General features: G+C 32.4%; 1 protein-coding gene across 2 annotated transcripts in view; it reads left to right on the forward strand.

Moving 5' to 3' along the window:
• LOC143083641 (low-density lipoprotein receptor-related protein 6-like) overlaps positions 1-16057 on the forward strand; it is a 37695-nt gene extending 21638 nt beyond the window's left edge. Inside the window, exons 4-16 of one of the 2 annotated variants that reach the window (XM_076259922.1) lie at positions 98-235; positions 1574-1774; positions 3327-3522; positions 4576-4826; positions 5925-6065; positions 6626-6918; positions 7694-7920; positions 9066-9250; positions 9786-9989; positions 10566-10706; positions 11916-12130; positions 12930-13129; positions 14246-16057. In XM_076259922.1, coding sequence (XP_076116037.1) covers positions 98-235; positions 1574-1774; positions 3327-3522; positions 4576-4826; positions 5925-6065; positions 6626-6918; positions 7694-7920; positions 9066-9250; positions 9786-9989; positions 10566-10706; positions 11916-12130; positions 12930-13129; positions 14246-15785 — 3932 coding nt within the window. In that variant the 3' untranslated portion in view covers positions 15786-16057. Of the gene's footprint in view, positions 1-97; positions 236-313; positions 499-1573; positions 1775-3326; positions 3523-4575; positions 4827-5924; positions 6066-6625; positions 6919-7693; positions 7921-9065; positions 9251-9785; positions 9990-10565; positions 10707-11915; positions 12131-12929; positions 13130-14245 lie in introns of those variants that run through there. The other variant, XM_076259923.1, reaches the window with a different exon arrangement.
• Positions 16058-25635: the final 9578 nt, after the last annotated feature.

Genomic DNA, 25635 nt, shown 5'->3' on the forward strand with positions numbered 1-25635 from the left:
AATGATATTTTGCTTATATATATCAGATCTGTGAAAAAAAATTAGTTTTCTTATTTTATTTTTGCATTGTAGTAATTTTGCATGATTTATTTTACAGATACCAATGAGAATGCCTGTGATAAACATAATGGTGGATGTTCACATTTGTGTCTAATGTCACCAGCTCATCCTTTCTACACATGCGCCTGTCCCACGGGAATTAAACTTAAATTGGACAACAAAACATGTAATGAAGGTAGGTGTCCACACTGCTCAAATTTTCTTCACATGTGCCTGTCGCAAGGGAATCAAACTTAAATTGGTTAATAAAACATGTAATGAAGGTAGGTGTCCACACAGCTCATCCTTTCTACACATGTGCCTGTCCCACAGGAATCAAACTAAAATTGGACAATAAAACATGTAATGAAGGTAGGTATCCACACCACTCATCTTTTTACACATGTGCCTGTCCCACAGGAATCAAACTTAAATTAGACAACAAAACATGTAATGAAGGTAGGTGTCCACACCACTCATCTTTTCTACACATGTGCCTGTCCCACAGGCATATACCCACAGGACTCAAACTTAAATTGGACAATAAAACATGTAATGAAGTTAGGTTTCCACACCACTCATCTTTTCTACACATGTGCCTGTCCTACAGGAATCAAACTTAAATTGGACAACAAAACATATAATGAAGTTAGGTTTCTACACCACTCATCTTTTCTACACATGTGTCTGTCCCACAGGACTCCAACTTAAATTGGACAACAAAACAGGTAATGAAGGAAGGTATCTTCACAGGGATCAAACTTAAATTGAATTAAAAAAATGTTTTGGTGCAAAAATTATTAACACTTTCTTTTTTGGGGCAAAACTTGACTGCTATTGTACATGTACATACAAAGGTCTTACTGAAAAATAAATGGTGGATGGCACTTTTATATCCTTACCCTTACTGTTAATTTGATATATTGACTTTGGGGAAACCTATCATCATGATCATTAAGCAATATTCCCAATAATAAATACACTGAAAAAATCATTAATTCATAGTATTTATTTACAGAGGATTCATGTAAAACAAATGAATGATAATTTGACTTTATAAAAGAGTAATTCAGATTAGATCATCCAAAGTGTCACATTGTACTAGAAATATATGTAAATATACGTATACGTAAATATAAGAAGATGTGGTTATGAGTGCCAATGAGACAACTCTCAATCCAAGTCACAATTTGTAAAAGAAAACCATAATAGGTCAAAGTACAGCCTTGATCACAGAGCCTTGCTCACTCCCAAGAGCAAGCCATAAAGGAGCCGAAAAAAGACTACTGTTACTAAGTGTAAAACCATTTGAACAGGAAACCCAACAGTCTAATCTATATAAAAAAAACAAGAAACAAGAAACACTTGTGAACCATATCAACAAACGACAACCACTGAACAACAGGTTCCTGACTTCAGACAGCTGCAAACAAATGCAGCAAGTTTAAATGTTTAAACAGGTGCCAACCTTCACCCTTACCTGAAATGATAATTTACCTGTATGTAAATTTTTATTTTTTTTTTATATTTGCAGGATATGAGCAGCTATTACTGCTAGCCAGAAGAACAGATTTAAGGAGGATATCACTAGACACACCTGACTACACAGATGTGGTATTAGAACTCACTAATGTACAGCATGCAATAGCTATTGATTTCGACCCAGTTGATAACCAAGTATATTGGACCGATGATGAGGTCCATGCAATTTGGAGGGCGAATATTGATGGAACAGGTAAAGCTGGAAGTTTAAATATAAAGAAGAAGATGTAGTATGATTGTCAATGAGACAACTCTTCACACCAGATCACATGACACAGAAATTTACAACTATGGGTCACTGTATATCTTTCAACAATGAGCAAAACCCAAACAGCATAATCCACTTTAAAAGGCCCCGAAATGACAAACTTAAAATAATAATTCAAAAGTGAAAACTATTTATTTTATTTTGTACAAAAGCCTATTTTCATTTTAATCTTGGCTTTAAGATTAGAAGGAGTTATTTCCATTTTTGGCAATTTTTTTTAAATGTTTCATATAACATGTGGTATGATTGCCTTTGAGACAACTCTCCACAAGAGACAATATGACATAAAACCTAATCCACATTTCATGTGCAAGGCTTTTGAAAAATCTTTAATCTTTGTGAAAATATTTGTCCAACCTTTGCTCATTGTACCTTAGCAAATTTTAATATTTGATTTAATTGTTTTCAACTTTTGCTTAAAGGTTAGTCTAAACTTGATAAATTTGTGTTGATTTTCCAGTATTTAAATGATTTTATACAATACCATATGAAAAGAAAGACAACTCATGCCAAATCATGAAATTAGAAATAGTACAAATAAACAATAGCACATCTTCATTTGCCTTGAACTTTTGAAAATGAATTGCTTAATAATAACTGCCTTGGTTATAAAAGCTTGTTGGTATTGCAGTCAGTCATTCCATTCAATCATTCTTGGCTTGTTATTACAATTCTTCTTATAATGTTCTTTTGAGTACCAGAAAAACAAGTGATCAGTTTATACACTACTAAATTTTTTTTTTTATTTTAATTTTGATGATAAATTTTTAATGTGTATATGAAATTTAGGTTGTTTTTTATGCCCCTGCTGTATCAGAGGGGACATTCAGGTTTTTCACTTCTCCGTCTCGTCTGTCCGTACTTGCATCCTTAAATTGGTTTACATTCTCTCACTTTAAAGTTTACCTCAAACAAATTTTATTAAACTTTTCAAATGTCCTTGAACGGACATGAATACCACAAAACACAAGTGTTAATTCAGTCTGCACCAAAAACTTTTTCAAATACTAGTCCGAAGACCAATATTTTGACATTTTTCTTTACTTGGCCAAACAAAGTTTTGCAAAAACTTACTAGTCCGAATGAAATTTTACTAGTCTGGGGCATCGGACTAGTGGCTAACCGTGCAGACTGTTAATTTGGGTGATGTAACTTTTTAAAGTTCTCTATCTAAAGTTTTAGTAATGTCTCTGTTGCCCTTCTTAAGTAATGTTACACTGTAAATTCAGAAATTATTGCATGTTTTCATTAGTGTGAGTTTGTCATTTTAGTCTAAAATGCCATTTTAATTTTTGCGATATTGAGGAAAATCCTGTTATATTGTTTTACAAAATTTCAAGATGCAAGTTTAAATTATTGCGATTATAACCCTGTCGCAATTTTCTGTGAGGTATAGTTAACATGTAGATAGGAAATGGTGCAGGGGGAGTAATCTGGATTTCTAATTTCTAAAATTCTAAAATTTTAATGTTTTCAGGTCAGGAGAAGGTCATTGACAGTCATTTAATGCATCCTGACGGTATTGCAGTAGATTGGATTGGTCGTAACTTGTACTGGACAGACACAGGCACAGACAGAATAGAAGTCTCAAGACTGAATGGAACCTCTCGTAGAGTTTTGATAGCTGAAGATTTAGAAGAACCAAGAGCAATAACTCTTGATCCAATCTCCGGGTATGTTAAATTAGCAAATATGAAATATGTATATAATAACTGGATATAAAGCAATCATAAACACAACACCATCATGATAATGATGGATCAGTATTTACCTCTATTGAGGTGAGCTGGAGACCACAGAGGAGGTGTATCTCAGGTCGATGTTATTGAAGTGTTCTTAAGATTGTTGGTCTATATTAACTGACAGATTATCACGTTTACTGTACTTTACCATAAAGATAAAGAATTTATTCTTGCTTTTGGATTAAATTTAAAAAATTGATATTTGCACTTTATATATCACTTAAAGCGTAATTTATAATGCTACTTGACCAAGATAACTTCACCTTTTCACTCAAAACTGATCAAGTCAGATGTAAAATCAACAAAGTACACCAGTCTATTGTTCATTTTGCTTTATTATTGGAGATGCAGGTTATAAATTACCAAATGTGCTTATTTTTCTATAGTTTTCATACTATTTTTACATTTTCTTGATCTGTGTGAAAAAAATATTTCTCATATCGAGAACAAAATTCTGTCTCTGCAAGTGTTTGGTCCAAATTCATTTATGAAGTCAATTTTTCTGAGTTCCTATTGTGATGTCATGAAAAAAGCTACAATGCCTTTAAAGAACACAACTTGCTGTAAATCTCTGAAAAGGAAGGATAAAATTTGTTAAGATATTGACTAAAAATCATTAGAGAAACAGGTTCAACTACTACATTTGATGCAGTTTTTGAATCTATATTTAAATGCTACTGTAGATTCATTTATTTTTCATGGATACCAATATTTTCGTGGATTCAGAAAAACTTTCATTTTTTGTGGATTTGCCAAATTCTGCATACAACTTTATAGAAAAAGTTTTCTACATTGAACATTTAAATTTGTGTTTACCTGTATCCACGAAATACATGAAAATTGTTATCCAATGAATATTCATGAATCCACAATATTCAATGAAATTTGTAAACATACATTTCCATTTTATTTCATTTGCTACAAGATTGGATTTCCAGCCTTTTGAATTTATCTTAGAGTTAAGTATATTTTGTTCTATTACAGATACATGTACTGGACAGATTGGGGAAAGAAACCAAAAATAGAACGAGCTAACATGGATGGTTCTGGTCGGTTGGCTCTGGTGAACGTTTCATTAGGGTGGCCGAATGGGATTGCAGTGGATCATGCTGAGATGAAGATATACTGGGGGGACGCTAGTCTTGATAAAATAGAAGTGGCGAATTATGACGGGACGGGGAGACGTGTACTAGTCAATCAAAATCTACCTCATTTGTTTGGATTTAGTTTGTTAGGTAAGTTCATGAGAAACCATAATAAAAATAATTGCCAACATCAACATTAATATAAAAAAGAAGATGTGGTATGATTGCCAATGAGACAACTATCCACAAAAGACTAAAATGACACAGAAATTAACAACTATAGGTCACTGTACGGCCTTCAACAATGAACAAAGCCCATACTGCATAGTCAGCTATTAAAGGCCCCGATAAGAAAATGTAAAACAATTCAAACGAGAAAACTAACGACCTTATTTATGTACAAAAAAATGAACGGAAAACAAATATGTAGCACATGAACAAACGACAACCACTGAATTACAGGCTCCTGACTTGGGACAGGCACATACATAAATAATGTGGTGGGGTTAAACATGTTAGCAGGATCCCCCCCCCCTAACCTGGGACAGTGGTATAACAGTACAACATAAGAACGACTTATAAAAATCAGTTGAAAAAGGCTTTACTCATCAGAAGGACAAAAATACAAGTGGCCTGGTACTTATACATCCTATACAAAAAGACACAATGAACAGATCTGAGAGTACTCACAGTTATTAAACATGTTAAAGTTCAGACTGTTGATAAAGAGTTATATTAACACCTATAACTTTATCAAGCCTTCATTTAATTTATAAAAACTTGGAACAGTTACCTCTTTGTGACCAAAAGACTAATATTCAGTGCCATTCTGTATTAAAAATTTGATTTCTTCTTTACATAATTTACTTTTAATAATGAGATATAATTTTTACAAAACTTGGACATCAGTTTCTTTGTCATCAAAATATAGCATCTTATGAAAATGTTAATAGTTGTCCAGTATTTTACTTATAATTGGACATTTTGCTGTCAATTTCACACTTTTTCACTGAAAGTAGCAATCACAAAAAGGACAAATTATTCTGCAGAAACCTTTACAAATTTTAAATTCAGCTTTCTAAAAACATGAAAAAGTGTATTACATGTAAATATTACAAAGCATAACAATGTCCTACCTTTGACTAAGTAGACTCTTAAGAGAATGTGGTACATAAGAAATATAATCACACACATATTTTTCTTGTCTGCTTTTGTGATATTTTATTAATAAAAGATTTAACATTTCAGGTGATTACATTTATTGGACCGATTGGCAGAGACGGTCAATAGAACGTGTTAATAAACGGTCAGGTATTGACAGGAAGACCATTGTTGACCAGCTGCCAGATTTAATGGGACTTAAGGCAGTCAACTTAGTCAAAATAGAAGGTAACATCTTTTTTGGGATAGGATATACTTTTGATTTAGAAGCTATTATTGCTATTGTTGAAGCAGGCACAAAAATGTGAAATAAATAATTGCCATTTCAGAAAAGGCGTCATACAAATAATGCTATAAAAATTTGAAATGCAAGATTTGAAAAATGTTTGATAATGTTATCTTGTCACAGTTTTACAATCTCCCAAGTTTATACTGACCATAGGAAGCCGATATAAACAACTTTGGATCACTAGTCAATAGAAGGTAACTAGAAGCAGTCTTCACAATGAACTTAAAAATCTACAGGCCCTGATCTCAAAGTTTGGATTTTTTTGTTAGATTCTGTTGGCCTGCAGAGACAATTTTTACAGGCCCAAGAGCAATTTTACAAGCCTGAGCATGAAGACTGCAAGAAGGCCTTCAACAATGAACAAAACACATGCTGTGTAGTAATTTATTTAAGGCACAAACATGACAAAATCTGAAACAGTTAAAAAAATATTGTGTGATCTTTTGTATTTATTGCAATATTATGTTTCAATAATATATTTTAACAATTTTAATTCTAGGCACCAACCCATGTGCTCACAACAATGGAGAATGCAGCCATCTTTGTTTAATGACCCCAAATAAATCAGTATGTGCTTGTCCAATGGGGCTAGAGCTCAGTGGTAACAGTAAGACGTGTATAATACCCGAGGCCTTCCTAATATTCAGCGGTCAGCAGAACATCAAGAGACTGTCGCTTGAATCCAATCACCGAATCAGACCGATCCCGATCAGAGGGATCAAGGAAGCTCCTATTGCCATTGATTATGATATTAATGACAATAGGATCTATTGGACAGACGCAACAGAGAGGGTATGAAAATTATTTTTCTTTAATGTGTGTTTTAAAATAATGGCTTTTTTGTTATAATTTTTGGCTGTTACAAATATGAATGTATGTTTTGTTATGATTTTTGGCTGTTACAACTATGAATGTATGTTTTGTTATGATTTTTGGCTGTTACAACTATGAATGTATGTTTTGTTATGATTTTTGGCTGTTACAACTATGAATGAATGTTTTGTTATGATTTTTGGCTGTTACAACTATGAATGAATGTTTTGTTATGATTTTTGGCTGTTACAACTATGAATGTATGTTTTGTTATGATTTTTGGCTGTTACAACTATGAATGAATGTTTTGTTATGATTTTTGGCTGTTACAACTATGAATGAATGTTTTGTTATGATTTTTGGCTGTTACAACTATGAATGAATGTTTTGTTATGATTTTTGGCTGTTACAACTATGAATGAATGTTTTGTTATGATTTTTGGCTGTTACAACTATGAATGTATGTGGGAATCAAAAGTCATTTTGTTTTACCCTGCCAACATTAAAATTGAAAAAGTCAAACGTTCATGCAATTTTTTCTGATTTCTTTTATGACATGACATTATCATGATTATTATGTATTTAACTGTGGAGTGAAAAAAATACATTTTATCTTAAAAAAACTGTCAGAAGTAATTATGTATTTAATTGTCAGATGAAATAGTATACTTACCATTATATAGTGAAATATTTAGGTATTTTCCTGTCAAATGAAATAAATATGTCTTTTAAATATGTATTTTGTCAATTGTAGACAATTAGCAGAGCTTTTATGAATGGTAGTGCAGTAGAAAAGGTGATTCAGTATGGACTGGAGTATCCAGAAGGTATGGTTGTAGATTGGGTGGCTAAAAATATCTATTGGGTAGATACTGGATCTAAGCGGATCGAAGTGGCCAGGACTGATGGTACATCTCGGAGAGTTATTGTATGGAAAGAACTACATCAGCCAAGAGCTTTAGCCATTGATCCAGCTAATGGGTATGTCGATTTTGTGTTTGGTTGACTGAAATGATGTGGGGTACTAATTTTTGTTGGTATTCAGAAACTACTATTTTTTTTCTATCCGCTTGTGTTCACATTTGTCATGAAAATTGTTGCACATGGAAATAAATGCAAGTCTCTTTTGGGCATGTTGGGTTTACAGAATAGAAAATAATTGGTTAACAAATATAGAAAAAGGCCTTAAGAAATTAAAGAACACCATGGGTATATTTGATTTCATAAGTGAAAAAAGAAACCACAACTCCATTGCAAAAGAAAAAAAGACAGACAGACAGACAGACAGCAGGATACAAAACACAACAAATATAAAAGAAGGACGAAAGATACCAAAGGGACAGTCAAACTCATAAATCTAAAACAAACTGACAACGCCATGGCTAAAAATGAAAAAGACAAACAAACAACAGCACACACGACACAACATAGAAAACTAAAGAATAAACAACACGAACCCCACCAAATATCTAACTAAAGATTGAGCAACACGAACCCCAACAATAACCATAAAGGTCAGCCACTTAGGGATGACATCAAAAGTTCAATGTAGGATAAAAAACTTAATTCACATAGTTTTTTCACTGACCCCACCCCCCTTCTAACTTAATTTGGGAAAAATTGATTTACCAATAGGGATATATGTATAAATGGATTTTAGATATACAAAACTTGCAGAATTTTAACCCCCACCCCCAAACTATTTGATTTAAGTTTTTTAACCTACATCATTCTTTTGATGTCGGTCCCTTATGCAAAGACTGATTACAAATGACAGCCATACTGTTGATTCATTTGTTTTTGTTGATTGATGGAAATTAACATTTGGTGGGTATTTGATTTCTTGGTTTTGTAAATGGCTTCAGACAAGCCTATAAAAAATGTGTATTTCATTGACTGTCTTAATTCATGTTTCACTATTTTCCCCGAAATCCAAAAAATTAGAATCCAAGGAATTATTATGAAGGATTGTAAAATATTTTAACCAGACTCAGTAGAGATGCAATTTTCCAGCCAGAATTATTCTGAAAAATGCATGAAAACTTTCTACTTTCATTTTAACAGGCAATTTTCCAGCAAGAATTATTCTGAAAATGCATGAAAACTTTGTACTTTCATTTTAACAGGCACATATACTGGACAGACTGGTCTGAACCAGCCAGGCTTGAGAGAGCAGCATTAGATGGAACAGGCAGACAGGTTGTTGTTGAGGATATAGGCAAAGTTCATGCTATAACTATAGATTTCACAGAGAAAAAGATCTTCTGGGCAAGCATTGACAAAGCCATGATTGAATCAGCCAACATTAACGGTATGCTTAAAAATTATGAGAAGAGATAAATAATTGTGTGCTGTTACAATGAAATCAAATACAGTTACAGATTAGAATAGAGGACCCTTTTGGGAAATAATAAAAGCTTTTTGGGCTAGTTTTGAAGGCCAATTACACATAAATTAATTGGAACAGGAAAATAAACCATAACAGAAAAGTTTAATAAAAAGAAAACAATTATCACAAGAATTTAGTTTTATAATAAGAAAACAATTATCACAAGAATTTAATTTAATAAAAAGAAAACAATTAACATAAGAATTTAATTTTATAAAAAGAAAACAATTATCACTAGAATTTAATTTTATAAAAAAGAAAACAATTAACACAAGAATTTAATTTGGAAGGGTTTCATGTATATCCTACACAATGGTCTTTAGCTGCCAATTATGATTGAGTCTGAAAGTGTAACCTTAAAACAGGTAAATTTTAGACCCCACTTACCATGAAACCTGATAACATGAGGAAAGATCTTCACAGAAATATTCCAAACATTTTTCTTGTCTCTTTTTAGGTACTAACAGAACTCAGATTATTACAAACCAGGTACCCAAACCCATGGGTTTAACACTGTACAATGACTTCATATTCTGGGCTGACTGGGAACAGCAGACGGTAGAGAAAGCAAACAAGACCAATGGAAACAACCGTACCACACTCAGAGATCACATGGGGGTTGTCATGGATATATTGGTCTATCATTCTTCAAGACAAGCAGGTATGGTAAACATTAGTGGAGAAAGCTGAAATTCTGTTGTTTATGTGAAAGTGTTTGATTATTTTATGATTACTGTGGATTCATTAATATTTGTTGGATACCAATTTTCATGGATTTCATGGGTACCGGGAAACCACGAATTTAAATATTCAACGAATAGCAAATTTTCTAAAGGAATATAGGCATACTTTGTCAAAACCCCGAAATTAAACATCCACGAATATGCAAGTTTTCCTCAAACCACGAACATTGGTACTCACGAAAATAAATGAATCCACAGTATTGAGAAATAGGTTTCTTGTGATCAATCATAATTATAGTGTTTATTTTTATCACCACTTACCAAGCATGGCTAATGCAAATTCTGAAATTATTGCCATCTTTTTGCCACAGGGTTATACGGTGACCTATAGTTGTTAATGTCTGTGTCATTTTAGTCTCTTGTGGACAGTTGTCTCATTGGCAATCATACCACATCTTCTTTTTTATATATAATCGCAATAATTTAAACTCAGAATTTCAGAATTTAGTTACTTGTTGCAGTAATAACTGTTTTCAAAACACTTTGTTTTATAGGAACCAACAGTTGCCATGACAAAAATGGGGGATGTTCCCACTTGTGTTTGGCACATCCTATAGAAGATGGTAAAAATCTGAGTCATCACTGTGCTTGTCCTACTCATTATAAATTGAATGCTGATAATAAAACATGCTCAGGTAGGTACATTATAAAGAAGATGATGATGGAAGTTTGCTTAATGCCAAATATCAAATTAATATGCATATTCAGGACGAGAACATATTAATGTGGTATATATTGTACCAGATCAAAACTCTTGAGCCGGATATTAATGTGCTAGTTCACAAGGTAACAGTCAGAAGGAAGACAAGTTGCCTTCCCCGGACATATTATTCTGACTCCTAGATGACCAGTCTATGCTCTTGCTCATTAATGCTGCATGCTTAGCATGATACCAATTTTATAGTGAGGGCCCTCATGGGGTTTTTGATTATGTGATTACTTGGCCGTTTTTTTAATGATTATTTGATTATTAAGCCAAATATTTCATGATTATTTGATTACCTAGGACTGTATTTTTAGTTTATGATTATTTGATTACTAAAGATAAGCAAATATTTAATGATTATGTGATTATATTGGCAAAAAAATGGTGATTATGTGATTACTAGGACCCCCCCATGAGGGGCCTCTATAGTCTTTGATTTGACCCTGCTACTGTTTGAACCCTATAACCTCCCCCACTTCAGATGAACACCCTACTACAAGACCACTGAGGCATAAATAAGAAAATACAAAAATCTTAATCATCAGTTTTCTTGTGGATCATTTAAAACAAAATGTTGACTGAAGAATGTGTTTGAATTTGCTGTTTTTGAATCTAATGCGTTCTTGATAACATTTTCAAAAGTTTACATCAAAACATGTGATTTGTTAAAAATGTCCTAAACAATTGAAATTTGACATTATTTTCATTTTGAGATATGAAAAATAAAATTACTGTAAATTCAGAAATTAATGCCAGTTATTATTATTGCGAAAAATGCGACAGAGTTGTAAACGCAATAATTTAAACTGGCATTGTGAAATATTTTATATGAATTAAACAGGATTTTTCTCAAAATCGTAAAAATTAAAATCGCATTAAAGTCTAAAATGACAAAATTGCAATAATAAATGCTTGCAATAATTTCTGAATTTACAGTACCCATAGTACTTTAGATTCTGAAACAACCAATTGGTAATAATCATTTGCCACCTCTGCAGATATTCCAAATTTATGGTGAATTTCCCAAGGAATTTCATAAATCTGAAGAATTGCTCACTATATACCTGCAACCTAATACAGATTTTTAAGATTTCAACATTATAGCATTTATTTCACCATTTGTTTTTTTCTATTTCAGCTCCAAAGACTTTTCTTCTGTTTAGCCAGAAAAATGTGATTAGTCGTTTAGTGATTGATAACGATGATGTTGACCCTCAGACCCCAGAAGTAGTGTTACCTATTCCTCATTTAAAAAATGTGAAAGGACTAGCCTACGATCCAGTCGATCATTATATATACTGGATAGAAGGGAAACAAAACAATATTAAAAGGTCAACCGATAATGGTACCAATGTAAGTATTACCAATGTTATTTCAACTGATCGGGCGGAGCTTACGTTTTAATTTGCATAAGGACAGTCTATTTGAAGATGTGTGTGATAAGGATGATAGCCGTTATAATTATTACTGATTTCTAATCACCTATCAGTGTCGTCAAAGGAATTTAAAAAACAATGACTGGACACTTCATTGATGAGTTTATCCTAAAACACTATAGCTATCTATAGATGGACTGGTTTATTGTGAGCGAATCGGTTAAACTCCGCCCAGTCAAGTGAAATAAATCGAGTAATATATATAGATGTTCATTAATACAACTATCCTCAGCAGACCGAAAAAAAAAGAGAAACGAGAAATACTTACAAACCGCATCATGATCAACAAACGGCAACTACTGAATATCAGCTGTAAAAGGACCAGAAATGTGAAATAGTACAATTCAACAGAGACACAAATAGAACTTATGTAATAATTTTAACTTTTTAAGAGGTAGAGGGTTTGATCCCTAGCTGATTAGCAAACCAAGTACTTGAAATTTGTTATTTGCAGCTTCTATGCTAAAAATTGCTTGCTGCATTTAATAGTACAGCTTATTGTCAGAACAAAGTTTGACACTATACTGATGAGAACCTTGTGAACAAACAAGATAAATATTTGGCTCAGCCTTTAGCTCTGACTCTTGTACAAAGCAGTATTCATATTTCAAATTGACATGTCCTGATATTCATATGATATCTTGTTGTTAAAAACAAATTCATATAATCATCATCATCGAAAGCTATTTTTAAACGTTGTACATTTTATTTTCCAGGTACAAGTGATAGTCCGTAATGATAATGAGGCTTACAAGCCGTACGACATGGCCATCGATCCATACTCTAGAGTCATTTACTGGACTGATGCCAAGAGAAATGTAATAAACATCACTAGGCTAGATGGTACCTCTCTGGGTGTGGTCATAGAAGGAGACAAGGAAAAACCAAGATCTATTGTGCTTAATCCACTCAAAGGGTAACTTACATCAATATTTCCAAGAAGAGGGTCTTTGGGGAGGGCGATCTTGTACATAGATAAATTGATTGCATTTTAGGATTTTTTATACACAGTTGGCTATATGAGATTGGTCAGATATAAATTGACCTTATGCAAATGAATTTCAATACATCTGTGAACATTTTTCGATTTGAAAAAATCTCTATGCCAAAACTGTAACTGTTTGAAAACTAAGCTCACATAAAAACAATACAAAATATCATATTACATTTTGTATTTGAATGTTCCAAAATCAAAGTATGATACATGTACATGTATTCATGCATTTGCATAAGGTCGATTTCTATTGACCCATCTCATAACATGGCAGCCAGCTGTTTTTATTAACTGAGGAAACCACAGTACCTGTAGAAAATCACTGACCTTCACCAAGAAAACAGACAATCTTGGTCAATTTAGATAGAATTTAAATGCACTTTGCCGCCAGTTGGGTTGGAAGTTTTTTTTACCACTGTTGATAGATAGTCCAATGATCACTGAAGTTGAACTTCTCAGACCACTTGAGAACCAAATGAGAACCTATAGAACTTAAAACAACAATCCTGAAAACCGAAAAAATTTCAAAATTTTTTAATTTTTATTTATATTTTATTTCTTTTTTCCCAAATTGTCATTTACAGTAAGATCTCCAGCAATAATAAAAGTCAACTGATTAACATACCTGACAATTAATAGATTAGATGATGAATTAAATTGACTTGAACTTTGAGCAATTAATTTTTCGCGACTTTTTTGATTAGAAATATAATGCAAAAATAAATTGTCACACTACATCAACCAAATTTTAAAATTGTGAAATTAATTTGCTGCGAAAATTGGCCTGTATGGACTAAATGGGAAAAAATATGTTGATTTACAGAATGCATTGGAAAAACAAAATATGTGGATTATACATCAACATGATTAAGAAAATCGCTAAAAAACACACATAAAAAATAGGACATTGAAGGTCAACTTTGTAAAACAATATAAAAAAATTCTGGTATCAAAAAGCAGAATGAAAAAAACTTTCTCTTTGAAGTTGAGACACATACACTCTATATCAGTCAATGTTATTTTATTTATATTTTGCAGGCACATGTATTGGGTGAACATGGTACAGCCTCCAACAATTGATAGAGCGGCCATGGATGGTACAGAAAGAATGACATTGTTCTCCAAAGCTTTAGGAAAACCTGGACCACTGGCAGTGGATGTTCAGAACTCAAGATTATATTGGGCAGATGGAAATCTCAATCGAATTGAATGCTCTGACCTTTCGGGTGGTAACAGGATAGTTTTAGTTGATGGTCAGATAGCGAGTCCCAAAGGAATGGCCGTTCTAGGCAAATATTTATACTGGATTGACAGGGATCATATGCTTATGTCCAGGGCGGACAAATTAAACGGGAAGGACCGTACTTACATACAGGGTCGCTTGAAGGGACTTAGCGACCTTCATGTTGCATTGAACGTGTTGCCAAAACATATGGAACATCCGTGTGCACATAACAATGGAGGTTGTTCGCATATCTGTGTTGCTAAGGGAGACGGCAGTTCGCGTTGTGCTTGTCCCACCAATTTAGACCTTAAAGACGACTTGAAAATGTGTGCGGATCCTCCTACCTGTTCTCCTGATCAGTTTGCTTGTCTAAGTGGAGACATACATTGTATTCCACGTACTTGGCGCTGTGATAAATCTGAGGAATGCCAAGATGCATCTGACGAATCAAATTGTCCCATTTGTCATGCTGATCAGTTTCGTTGTAACGATAATCATTGTATTGATCAGAGTTCGGTGTGTGACGGGACTCCGCAGTGTCATGATCATAGTGATGAGGAGCATTGTTGTTTGGAGGGGGATACAATGTGTCCTCATACTACCCCTCCCCATTCATGTAAAGGGCCCAACTGCCCAGGAACTAAAGATCCATCAAATCCATCCACAGCTCATTATACTATTATCATAGTCATTGGCCTTATTGTTCTTGTGTTAATTCTTGGAATCATTTTCGCTTGCAAGAGGAAGTCGCAGCCACCGGGAGTGATAATTTATGAAACTGATATGAGTGTAGTTAAACCATTAACCGCTCAGACGACTTTAAATTCATTATCATCGCATGGGAAATCTCATGAAACAGGATTGTCGCTTGGTTCTGTCGGGACTACTGGCATTTACGATAGAAATCATGTGACCGGTGCTTCCTCTAGTAGTTCTACAGTGACACAATATCCGCACGAGACATTGAATCCCCCTCCTAGTCCGGTTACAACAGATAGATCTGTTTGTAATGGGGAATTCTATGGATATTCATCTAACAGCCCATCTACTGTCAGGTCGTATCGACCTTATAAGCTCCGCCCAGTGCCACCCCCACACACAACGCCGTGTAGTACGGACGTTTGTGAGGAAAGTGAACCGTATCCGTATAATGTGCGGACTAAAAAACATAAATCGAAACGTTCTATAATGGAATTGTTTTCAGACTATGACCCTTATCCTCCGTGTCCTACCCCACGGAGCCATTACTTCTCAGATGATATGATCAGTTGTCCACCATCACCATCGACAGAAAGAAGTTTTTCAAATCCATATCCCCCGCCCCCATCGCCAGTGGCTAATTCTGATTGCTAGGGTTTGTTAGTATGTGTGTAGAGTGTGGGTATGTGTAGGTGTTTAAGGCTGGGTGTGTGTGTGTTTGTGCTTGTATGGTCATGGATGAAAGTGTTTAAAACAATGTCAGCATTATCTAGATATATTGTTAGAACTTGTACTTGGCTTTATTTTTATGTTGTTTGATATAGATATATACTGTGGATGCTGTGGATTCATTATAATTGGTTGGATACCAATTTTCGTGGACTTTGTGGCCAAGGATGAACCACAAAATTAAAAGTTCAAGGAATGACAAATTTTCCAAAGGCTTGGGCCTAAATTAATATATTGTTTGTTTCCCCAATCCCGACCCAGCCAAGCCAGGTGTAGGTAGGTAGGGAAATAATTTTATTTTTCCAAAGAGATTGAACATTATCGGAGGATCCAGCAAGCCTGAAAATCCAAAATGAATAAAATTATACTTGACTTAGTTATGACAATAAAATTTTATGAGCAGCACCATTTTTGCAGGGTGGGTCGGGATTGGGGAAACAAACAATATTTTATTTTAGGCCTTGTATGTAGACATTGGCAAAACCACGAAATCAAATATCCACGAACTTGTAAATTTTCCTCAATCCACGAAAATTGGAACCCACAAAAATAATTGAATCCACAGTATCAGAGTAATCCACATTATCAGAGTATCAATTTACAAATTGTATTCTAACAATTAATTGAGAATTGAATTACCAGTGATTACGGTATACGAAAAAAATTATTTGATAAATCTGATGTTGTATTAGGAATGTGAACAAAAAATCATTTTCGATATAAATACATTTTTGACATTTGAATCAAACATGAGAAGGAAATTGGTTTTATGAAGTTTTCCTGCATAACTGACAAAGTGCTCAAATTTAAGTTGTTAGGTGAGGTATAGGGGCAGGTTCACTTTATAAAAAACTCTCTCTTCCTGTTGTGTCACTGTGTTAGGTTTATTAGATGTAATGGTATTATTTTTAGGCCAACTTAAAAAGATTTTTAGATTCTCTACCCAGCACTCAATTGAAATGGACCCTGTTTTGATAATATCTTTCTTTTATTCATCAAAGTGACTGAAGTTCATTACTATAAAAAAAAAAAAATCAGTTTACATTTTTTTTTTTTTGGGGGGGGGGGGGGGAATTTAATAAGTACACAACATAGAATTATGTTCTTTTTTTTTATCTAATGGAGATAACCAGAGAAAATTTTGAGATTACATAAATTCTTGTCTGTTAATGTAGTCAGAAATTCACTTGCGTGATTTGATTATTGTTAAGTAGTTACCATACATTTGTGTTAATTGAAAAAAAGTTAAATTTGGATTGTCAACTATTTTATCTACACATCTGACTTGATGCTGCAAAAAAAAAAAAAAAATTTTTGCATATCCAAATTTCAAATGAATTTAAGAACTAGTTGAATGAGAATCTAGGAAATATTTTTTATGGCCTTAAGATCTTAATGCTATATATATGTGATTCATTGCAGCATTTGTATCTGTTCACATAAGGCCAAATAAAAATATATGTGTGGTTCCAGTAACCCTACAGTCCCTACTTTTTCGGCTTAAAAATAGCCTACCCTAAAGATTTTATTGTCATTTTTCATTAAGCACTGTTAAAGTCAGAATGTTGCTTCCATAGACTCAATGTAAAAAAAAGAACATAAAATTTTTAAAAAATCCCTACCTACCTACCCTAACATTTTTTCTGATGTAACTGGAACCACACATACTTTTTTATTTGGCCTAATATTAAAAAAAAATGTGCTACTGCTTTTTATGTATAATAATTTTGGTGCTCAACATTTTTAGATATGGGCATTTTATAAACAAAAAAAAATAAAGCCATGTAATAGATGTTATTGTATAAAAATGATATTTATACAGTGTACAATATGTATATAAAGGTCAAAAGGTCAACAGTCACCAATCACTGATACAAATTTTTAAAACGTAAATGGCATTCACCAAATTTTAAAATTTCAAAAGTAAACATATGGCATTCACAAATTTTAAAATGTAAAAACATAAATGGCATTCACCAAATTTTAAAATTTCAAAAGTAAACATATGGCATTCACAAATTTTCAAATGTAAATACGTAAATGGCATTCACCAAATTTTAAAATTTCAAAAGTAAACATATGGCATTCACAAAGTTTTAAATGTAAACATGGTAATTAAAGAGAGCATTCACAAGGTTGCAAATGTAATCAAAACATTTACAAAATTTTAAATATTAACATAGCATTCACAAAGTTTTAAAAGTAAACATGTAGCATTCGCAAAATTTCAAATTTACTTTTAGTATTCAACATTTCAAATTTGTACATACATTGACATAGCATTCACAAAGTCTCAAATGTTAACATAGCATCCATTAAGTTTAAAATGAGAACAAGCATTCACAAAGTTTAAAATGTTAACAGAACATTCACAAAGTTTCAAATGTTAAAATAGCATTCACAAAGTTTCATATGTTAACAGAGCATTCACAAAGTTCCATATGTTAACGGAGCATTCACAAAGTTTCAAATGTGAACATAGCATTCACAAAGTCTCAATTATTGTACACATTGAATTCATAACATAAAATAAAATATTCTAATAGTTCATGATGACTAACTATCAAAACTCAAAATTGACATAAACTGATATTATTTTGTCAGGCTTAAAGATAATGTTGGTATGAAATGTTTTAATTTGCAAATTAAAAAAAAATCAGTTCCATATATATAATTGCATTTGTATTTATAATTATAGGGCTGATTTATATGGGTCATTGAATATAGGGCAAAAAAACTGTTTTGAATTGTACGTTGGTTCTGTTGAATTGAATGCATTAGGCTTCAATCTAAAAATCGTCCTGTACATGCATGAAATATTTGCCACTGGGCGTTAAGCAACCAATAATCAACCAATCTATCTTAAAATTGTATCATTGATTGGTGACTTTTGATCTCTGTACATTTTGTAGATAGAGCTATGTGTAACCAGGGCACAACTGCCAAAAATATCTTGTTGTTTTGAGTTCAATTCATTTAGTTCATGACCTTGTTTACAATTTTTGTGGAAATGGCAGAAATTTTATCTCTTTCACATAATCATGGAATATTGTGATAGGAAAAATAGAAATGTTACCATGGTTACTAACGATTTGTGCTATTGCTAAATATATATATGTTTTTTAAGCTGTATCATTTCCTAAAAGGGGTTGTTAATGTTATTCTACGAAATCCTATTTTTAAATCTCAAATTTACAAAGTTTTCAACATTCTGTATGACAATAGTTTTTTGAATAGTTAATTGTTTTGTTTTCAAATCATTGGTATGTGTCTGAAATATTTGTGAAAAAAGATAACAATCCCTTTTTAACTTTCGACTTCAGGAGTTTTCTTGTATCTCTTTTCTATTCTTGATCTCTCTCGACTCTTTCTTCATTTTGTTTTTGTTGTTTTTTGTGTTTACACAAAGGGAAGACTTCCTAATACGATTATAGAACTTTTTCTAATTTTTACCAGAAATACTTTTTTGTTATTGAGTTTTAAAATTGTTTATTGCATGCTGTTCGTAATCTTAAAAAGATTTAAAATTTTGAAGATTACATATTTTATGGAGCAAAGATGCCATTTTTCTTTTTAAATGAAAAAAAATAGTAGTTTACAACAAATATTTATATATTTACAATTCTTAGAATTTGTTTTTGTGTGATACTTATGTTATATTGTGATCGAAATACAAATTAGTGCTGAAAAATAACTAAGGAAGGTTGTCAAGCGTCTTTTTTATATATGAGAAAAAATTTGTTGTTTTATAAAAATTTTAGGTACAATGTTGTTACGGACTTTATTATTTTAAAGGTTGTTTTTGAAATTACCAGAATTGAGCTGCCAACATCTTAGGAAATGTAAAGACTTTGTGGCCCTCGGTCATCAAACTTTACTCAGCACTTGGAGTACAAATTTTTGCTTGAAATACTAAACCCATTATTTTGATTGGTTAATTTCAATAATAATGCTCAAAAAGTTTTAGGGACTGCAAGGCCTTATTATCTTAATAGAAGACATATTTCTTTTTTTTTAAAACATTATGATGTTATGTTGAGTTTTACTAAGAAAAAAAAGAGTAGTTTTGATAATGGCTTTTCAAATGACATCCAGAAGGTGAATGAAATATTTGCCACTGGACATTAAGGAAACAACAATCATATTTAAATAAAATATAGAATAACAATGCCATAATTAATTGTTTACCAATGTTAAGCATTGTTAAGAGAAATGATTTTCTTTCTCATAAGATTTTTCGTGAAATGAGTTATAAATACAAAGATGTGGCAGTTTAATTCTGGGGAATGCTGTGCATTTAAAACCAAGTTTTAGAAACTTCTCTGTTCTGTTTTTTTTTTTAATTATGAAGGTTGACTTGAAATGAACAATATATTGTGTGTGTTTAATTAATTTCATATCTGGAAATAAAATACATGTATGAAAATGTCTATACATGCACCTCTACTTAATTATATAAGGTGAACAAAGTTTTAAAGTAACTCAGGAATTTTGTTTATGTAGCCCTGGAAAATTCTGTATCTGGAAATTGTTACAACATTGGTAATTTGTTCTTATATTCATGGACCTCTAAAGGTGTTTTTAAAAGGAGAAGGGGATAGGGGTGATAGATTTAGAGTACGGAATAAATTGTCCAGTTCAAATTTTGTTATTAAAGGATATTTTATTTGTATTCTAATAAAATTGAGAATGGAAATGGGGAATGTGCCAAAGAGACAACAACCCGACCATAGAAAAAAACAACAGCAGAAGGTCACCAACAGGTCTTCAATGTAGCGAGAAATTCCGCACCCGGAGGCGTCCTTCAACTGGCCCCTAAACAGATATATACTAGTTCAGTGATAATGAACGCCATACTAATTTCCAAATTGTACACAAGAAACTAAAATTAAAATAATACAAGACTAACAAAGGCCAGAGGCTCCTGACTTGGGACAGGCGCAAAAATGCGGCGGGGTTAAACATGTTTGTGAGATCTCAACCCTCCCCTAGATAATGCTAGATGAGAAATTAATGTTAGAACTTCATTCAGTTTTATTGACATTTATAATATGACAAAATTTTATGTTATCTGTTGTATTCAATTTTATAACCTCCCTTTGCAAAGGTATCCTGGGTTCATAGTTTACATAAAAAGGTACTAATATTTTTCCAGGGCTTCATAAGATCATTATTCAAATTGATTTGAATATTCATATCCACCTAATACTAGTAGAAATTATAATTTATATGAATATTCATGCTCAATTATCATATGTTATATGAATATTCGTGTTCAATAATTATCATTTGTTATATGAATATTCATGTTCAATAATTATCATTTGTTATATGAATATTCATGTTCAATAATTATTATGCGTTATATGAATATTTATGTTCAGTCTCATCATTTAGTTTATGTACAGATTTTTAAGACGAGAATTTGTTCTGTGTCATTGCTTTATTCATATTGTATGTTCTCTAGATATGTGTTTATATACTATTTAAGGGGATACCCCAGATCTGCTTTTGTGCTATTTTTAATTAAACGGGTAAATGTAAATTTTTTAATTTAATTTTCATCAGATCTGATGCAGTAGAAGGGTGGTTGTCATGTTGTGAATTGCAGACTCTGATTAGGGTTAATAATCATGATGATATGAGTGAAACTGGAGATTTCGGTAAAAATTGTAAGAATTTAATCATTAAAATTTAGGTGAAATTAAATTTAAGTCAGAATTTTAAATTTAACAAATCTCTAGGTCAAATCAAATTCAAGCTAAGATTTAATTCAATATTTTGAATTTTAACAAAAATTTAGGTAAAAGTGTGATTTTAAGTATGCTTTAGTTTCTGATTAGATCAAATTCAAGTCAAGATGTGGATATTACGGTATATTTTGGTAAAAAATGAAGTTTCTAAAGTAGAATTTTGTCAATGTGTAACAATAGACAAACCAGCCTCCTACTGTATATATCCCTACACTGGCCAGCAGAACTTCTACACACATGGTAGTCATTTAAAAGTTATTTTAATTATATTTCAAATAAAATTATGGAAAAAAGTTCTTAAAAAATTGTTAGATATATGTGAATGACTAGATACAAAATATCCAGTGTGGATTCTCTAAAAACATAATTTTTTGTTAGAAAGGATAAACTTAACAAATGGATTTTTTTTTAATTCCAACTAACCAACTCTATATTATAGATGATAGAGGAAGGAAACATGCATATTATTTTTTTATTTGTTTTTTTTGGAATGCAAGTTTAAAATGTATTTTCAAAATTGACATTTTGATATTCTTAAACATTTAATTGTAATCATTCACATTGCAATGGAAGATTTGTGTAAACCATTTTAAATACCTGTTTATCACATTGCAGTCCATCATGGACATTTGAAAAAAATTAATTGATACTAATTTTCCAATTTTGCGGTATTATGTAAGCCCTGTCTATTTGAGACCTTTTTCTATGGCTTACCATGTGTGTAGGGGTGCCCAGTGTTTGTTAGCATGTAATGCTTGTTAATGTGCCTTATAAACTATGTGCTGTACTATACTGCTTATCATATGGGCTATATAGAGCCAAAACAACAAATAAATAGAACAATATTATATCTACGTTTTATTTTATCTTAGCACACGACGAATCTGTTGAAAATCACTCTTACTATTTTGCTGCCAAAGGTTGGTGGTTATCTTCATGTACTCTGGCATTCTCCACCAATAAAAAAATACCACCATGAGTGCTAAAAGTGGTGATAAAAATTCTGAAAGTGGTGATAAACACCAATAATCAACTGAAAGTGGTGATAAACACCAATAATCAACTGAAAGTGGTGATAAACACTTATAATCAACTGAAAGTGGTGATAAACACCAATAATCAACTGAAAGTGGTGTTAAACACCGATAATCAACTGAAAGTGGTGTTAAACACCGATAATCAACTGAAAGTGGTGATACACACGGATAATCAACTGAAAGTGGTGATAAACACCAATAATCAACTGAAAGTGGTGATAAATACCAATGATCAATTGAAAGTGGAGTTAAACACCAATAATCAATTGAAAGTGGTGATAAACACCAATAATCAATTGAAAGTGGTGATAAACACCAATGATCAATCGCCCTTGACGATGTTTGGGTTAAAAGGCAATTGTTTCTTCCACCAATACAAACTGACTAACACGAAATAGCCCATAGAGCTGAAAGTTTCTTTAAAACACAAAAAATAAAAACAAATTATTAAATATAGGCTGTTTTAATAAACAACATAATACATATGTTTGAATGAGTCTAATGTATGTGATCCATATATTTAACAATTGTTACATTGATAAAACTGACCAAATGTGAACAATTTTAAAGAACAGACATTATGAGTTTGGGAACTTGGGCAAATAATTGTCCCATTGAAAATCATACCACATCTTTTTATGCCCACCTACGATAGTCGACTTACGATAGTAGAGGGTGCATTATGTTTTCTGGTCTGTGCGTCCTTTCGTCCGTCTGTCCCGCTTCAGGTTAAAGTTTTTGGTCAAGGTAGTTTTTGATGATGTTGAAGTCCAATCAACATGAAACTTAGTACACATGTTCTCTATGATATGATCTTTCTAATTTAAATGCCAAATTAGAGTTTTTACCCCAAATTCACGGTCCACTAAATATAGAAAATGACAGTGTGAGTAGGGCATCCGTGTACTATGGACACATTCTTGTTCCTTTTTGTCGAAAAAGCGAAACATAGCTATCCTTCATTCCGTCCCCAGCGTTCTCAAATATTCACTCTGTGGTTATTGAAATTTTAATAACTTTCCTAAAGTATCCTGAATTTCTACCAAACTTGGACAGAAGCTTGTTTATAATCATAAGATAGTATCCAGAAGTAAATTTTGTAAAATAAAAATCCACTTTTCCCGTATTTTACTTATAAATGGACTTAGTTTTTCTGCAAAAACATTACATATAGTCTGGAGTTAAAGTTTTTATACGACCGCAAAAATTGAAAATTTTTTGGTCGTATATTGGTATCATTTTGGCGTCATTGTCTGCGTCGTCGTCCGAATACTTTTAGTTTTCGCACTCTAACTTTAGTAAAAGTGAATAGAAATCTATGAAATTTTAACACAAGGTTTATGACCACAAAAGAAAGGTTGGGATTGATTTTGGGAGTTTTGGTCCCAACATTTTAGGAATTAGGGGCCAAAAAGGGCCCAAATAAGCATTTTCTTGGTTTTCGCACTATAACTTTAGTTTAAGTAAATAGAAATCTATGAAATTTTGACACAAGGTTTATGACCACAAAAGGGAGGTTGGGATTGAATTTGGAAGTTTTAGTTCAAACAGTTTAGGAATAAGGGGCCAAAAAAGGGCCTAAATAAGCATTATTCTTGGTTTTCACACAATAACTTTAGTATAAGAAAATAGAAATCAATGAAATTTAAACACAATGTTTATGACCACAAAAGGAAGGTTGGGATTTATTTTGGGAGTTGAGGTCTGAACAGTTTAGGAATTAGGGGCCAAAAAGGGGCCCAAGTAAGCATTATTCTTGTAAAAAACATTTACAAGATTCATAAACTATCCTGGATTTTTACCAAACTTGGACAGAAGCTTCTTTCAATCAAAAGATATTATCAAGAGGAATATTATTATTATTTTTCCCTCATTTTTGTTGAGCCTGTGATTAATAGCAAAAGTAGGCGAGACACTAAGTTCGTAGGACCCCTTACAAATTTTTTATGCGCCACCATGGCGGCTGGGGCATTAAGTTTTACCCTTGTCCATCTGTACATAAGTATGTACGTCCTCAATATGGTTTCCATTCTCTAACTTCAGTTTGCCTCTACAAAATGTTATGAAACTTATACACAATGCTGAATACCACAAAACACAGATCAAGTTTGAATTTTGGTGGCGTCACTTAAACCTTGTAGAGTTATGCCCCTTTATAAATGGAAAAATTACAAAATTTTTTAAGTTTCCATTCTCTTACTTAAGTTTGCATGCCTCAATCAAATGTAATCAATCTTATGCACAATTCTTATTTCTTCAAAATACCGATCAAGTTTGAATTTTGGTGAGGTCACTTTAACATTTCTTGAATTATGCCCCTTTATTAATGGAAAAAATGCACACAAAAATTAGTTGCCTCAACCAAATGTTATGAAACTACTCAATGCTTATTACAACAAAACACAGATAAAGTTGAATTTGGGAAGTGTCAGGTTATAACCAATATCAAGTTTATAAAAAAGAAGATGTGGTATGATTGCCAATGAGACAACTGTCCACAAGAGACCAAAATGACACAGACATTAACAACTATAGGTTACCGAACGCCAATTCATAAATCGAAAAATTGCAAAATGTTAAGTTTCTGTTCTGTAATCTAAGTTTGTCTCAACCAAACATCATGAAACATATACACAATTGCCACAAAACTCAGATCAAATACAAATTTGGGTAGCGTTACTTTTATCGTTCTTGGAGACACATTCTCCTTTTATTTGTATATTGATTGTAGGGTTTGTTGCTTGTGATGTTTGGATGCTGTAAAATGTGTCCTCGTGCTTGTAATGTAAGAAAGCTCGACATAGGATAGTGATCCGGAGTCGGCCGTGTCGTTAGCTGACTTCTTAAAAGCTTTATATTTTAAAAGGGGGAAGACCTGGATACTTCATACTTTGTATATAGATGCTTGATGTTACAAAGTTTCTGTCTGACATATGTCCATTGTCCTTGACCTCATTTTCATGGTTCATTGACTACCTGGAAACA

The sequence above is a fragment of the Mytilus galloprovincialis genome, chromosome 7, assembly GCF_965363235.1.
Source record: "Mytilus galloprovincialis chromosome 7, xbMytGall1.hap1.1, whole genome shotgun sequence".
NCBI classification, from domain to species: Eukaryota; Metazoa; Mollusca; class Bivalvia; order Mytilida; family Mytilidae; genus Mytilus; species Mytilus galloprovincialis.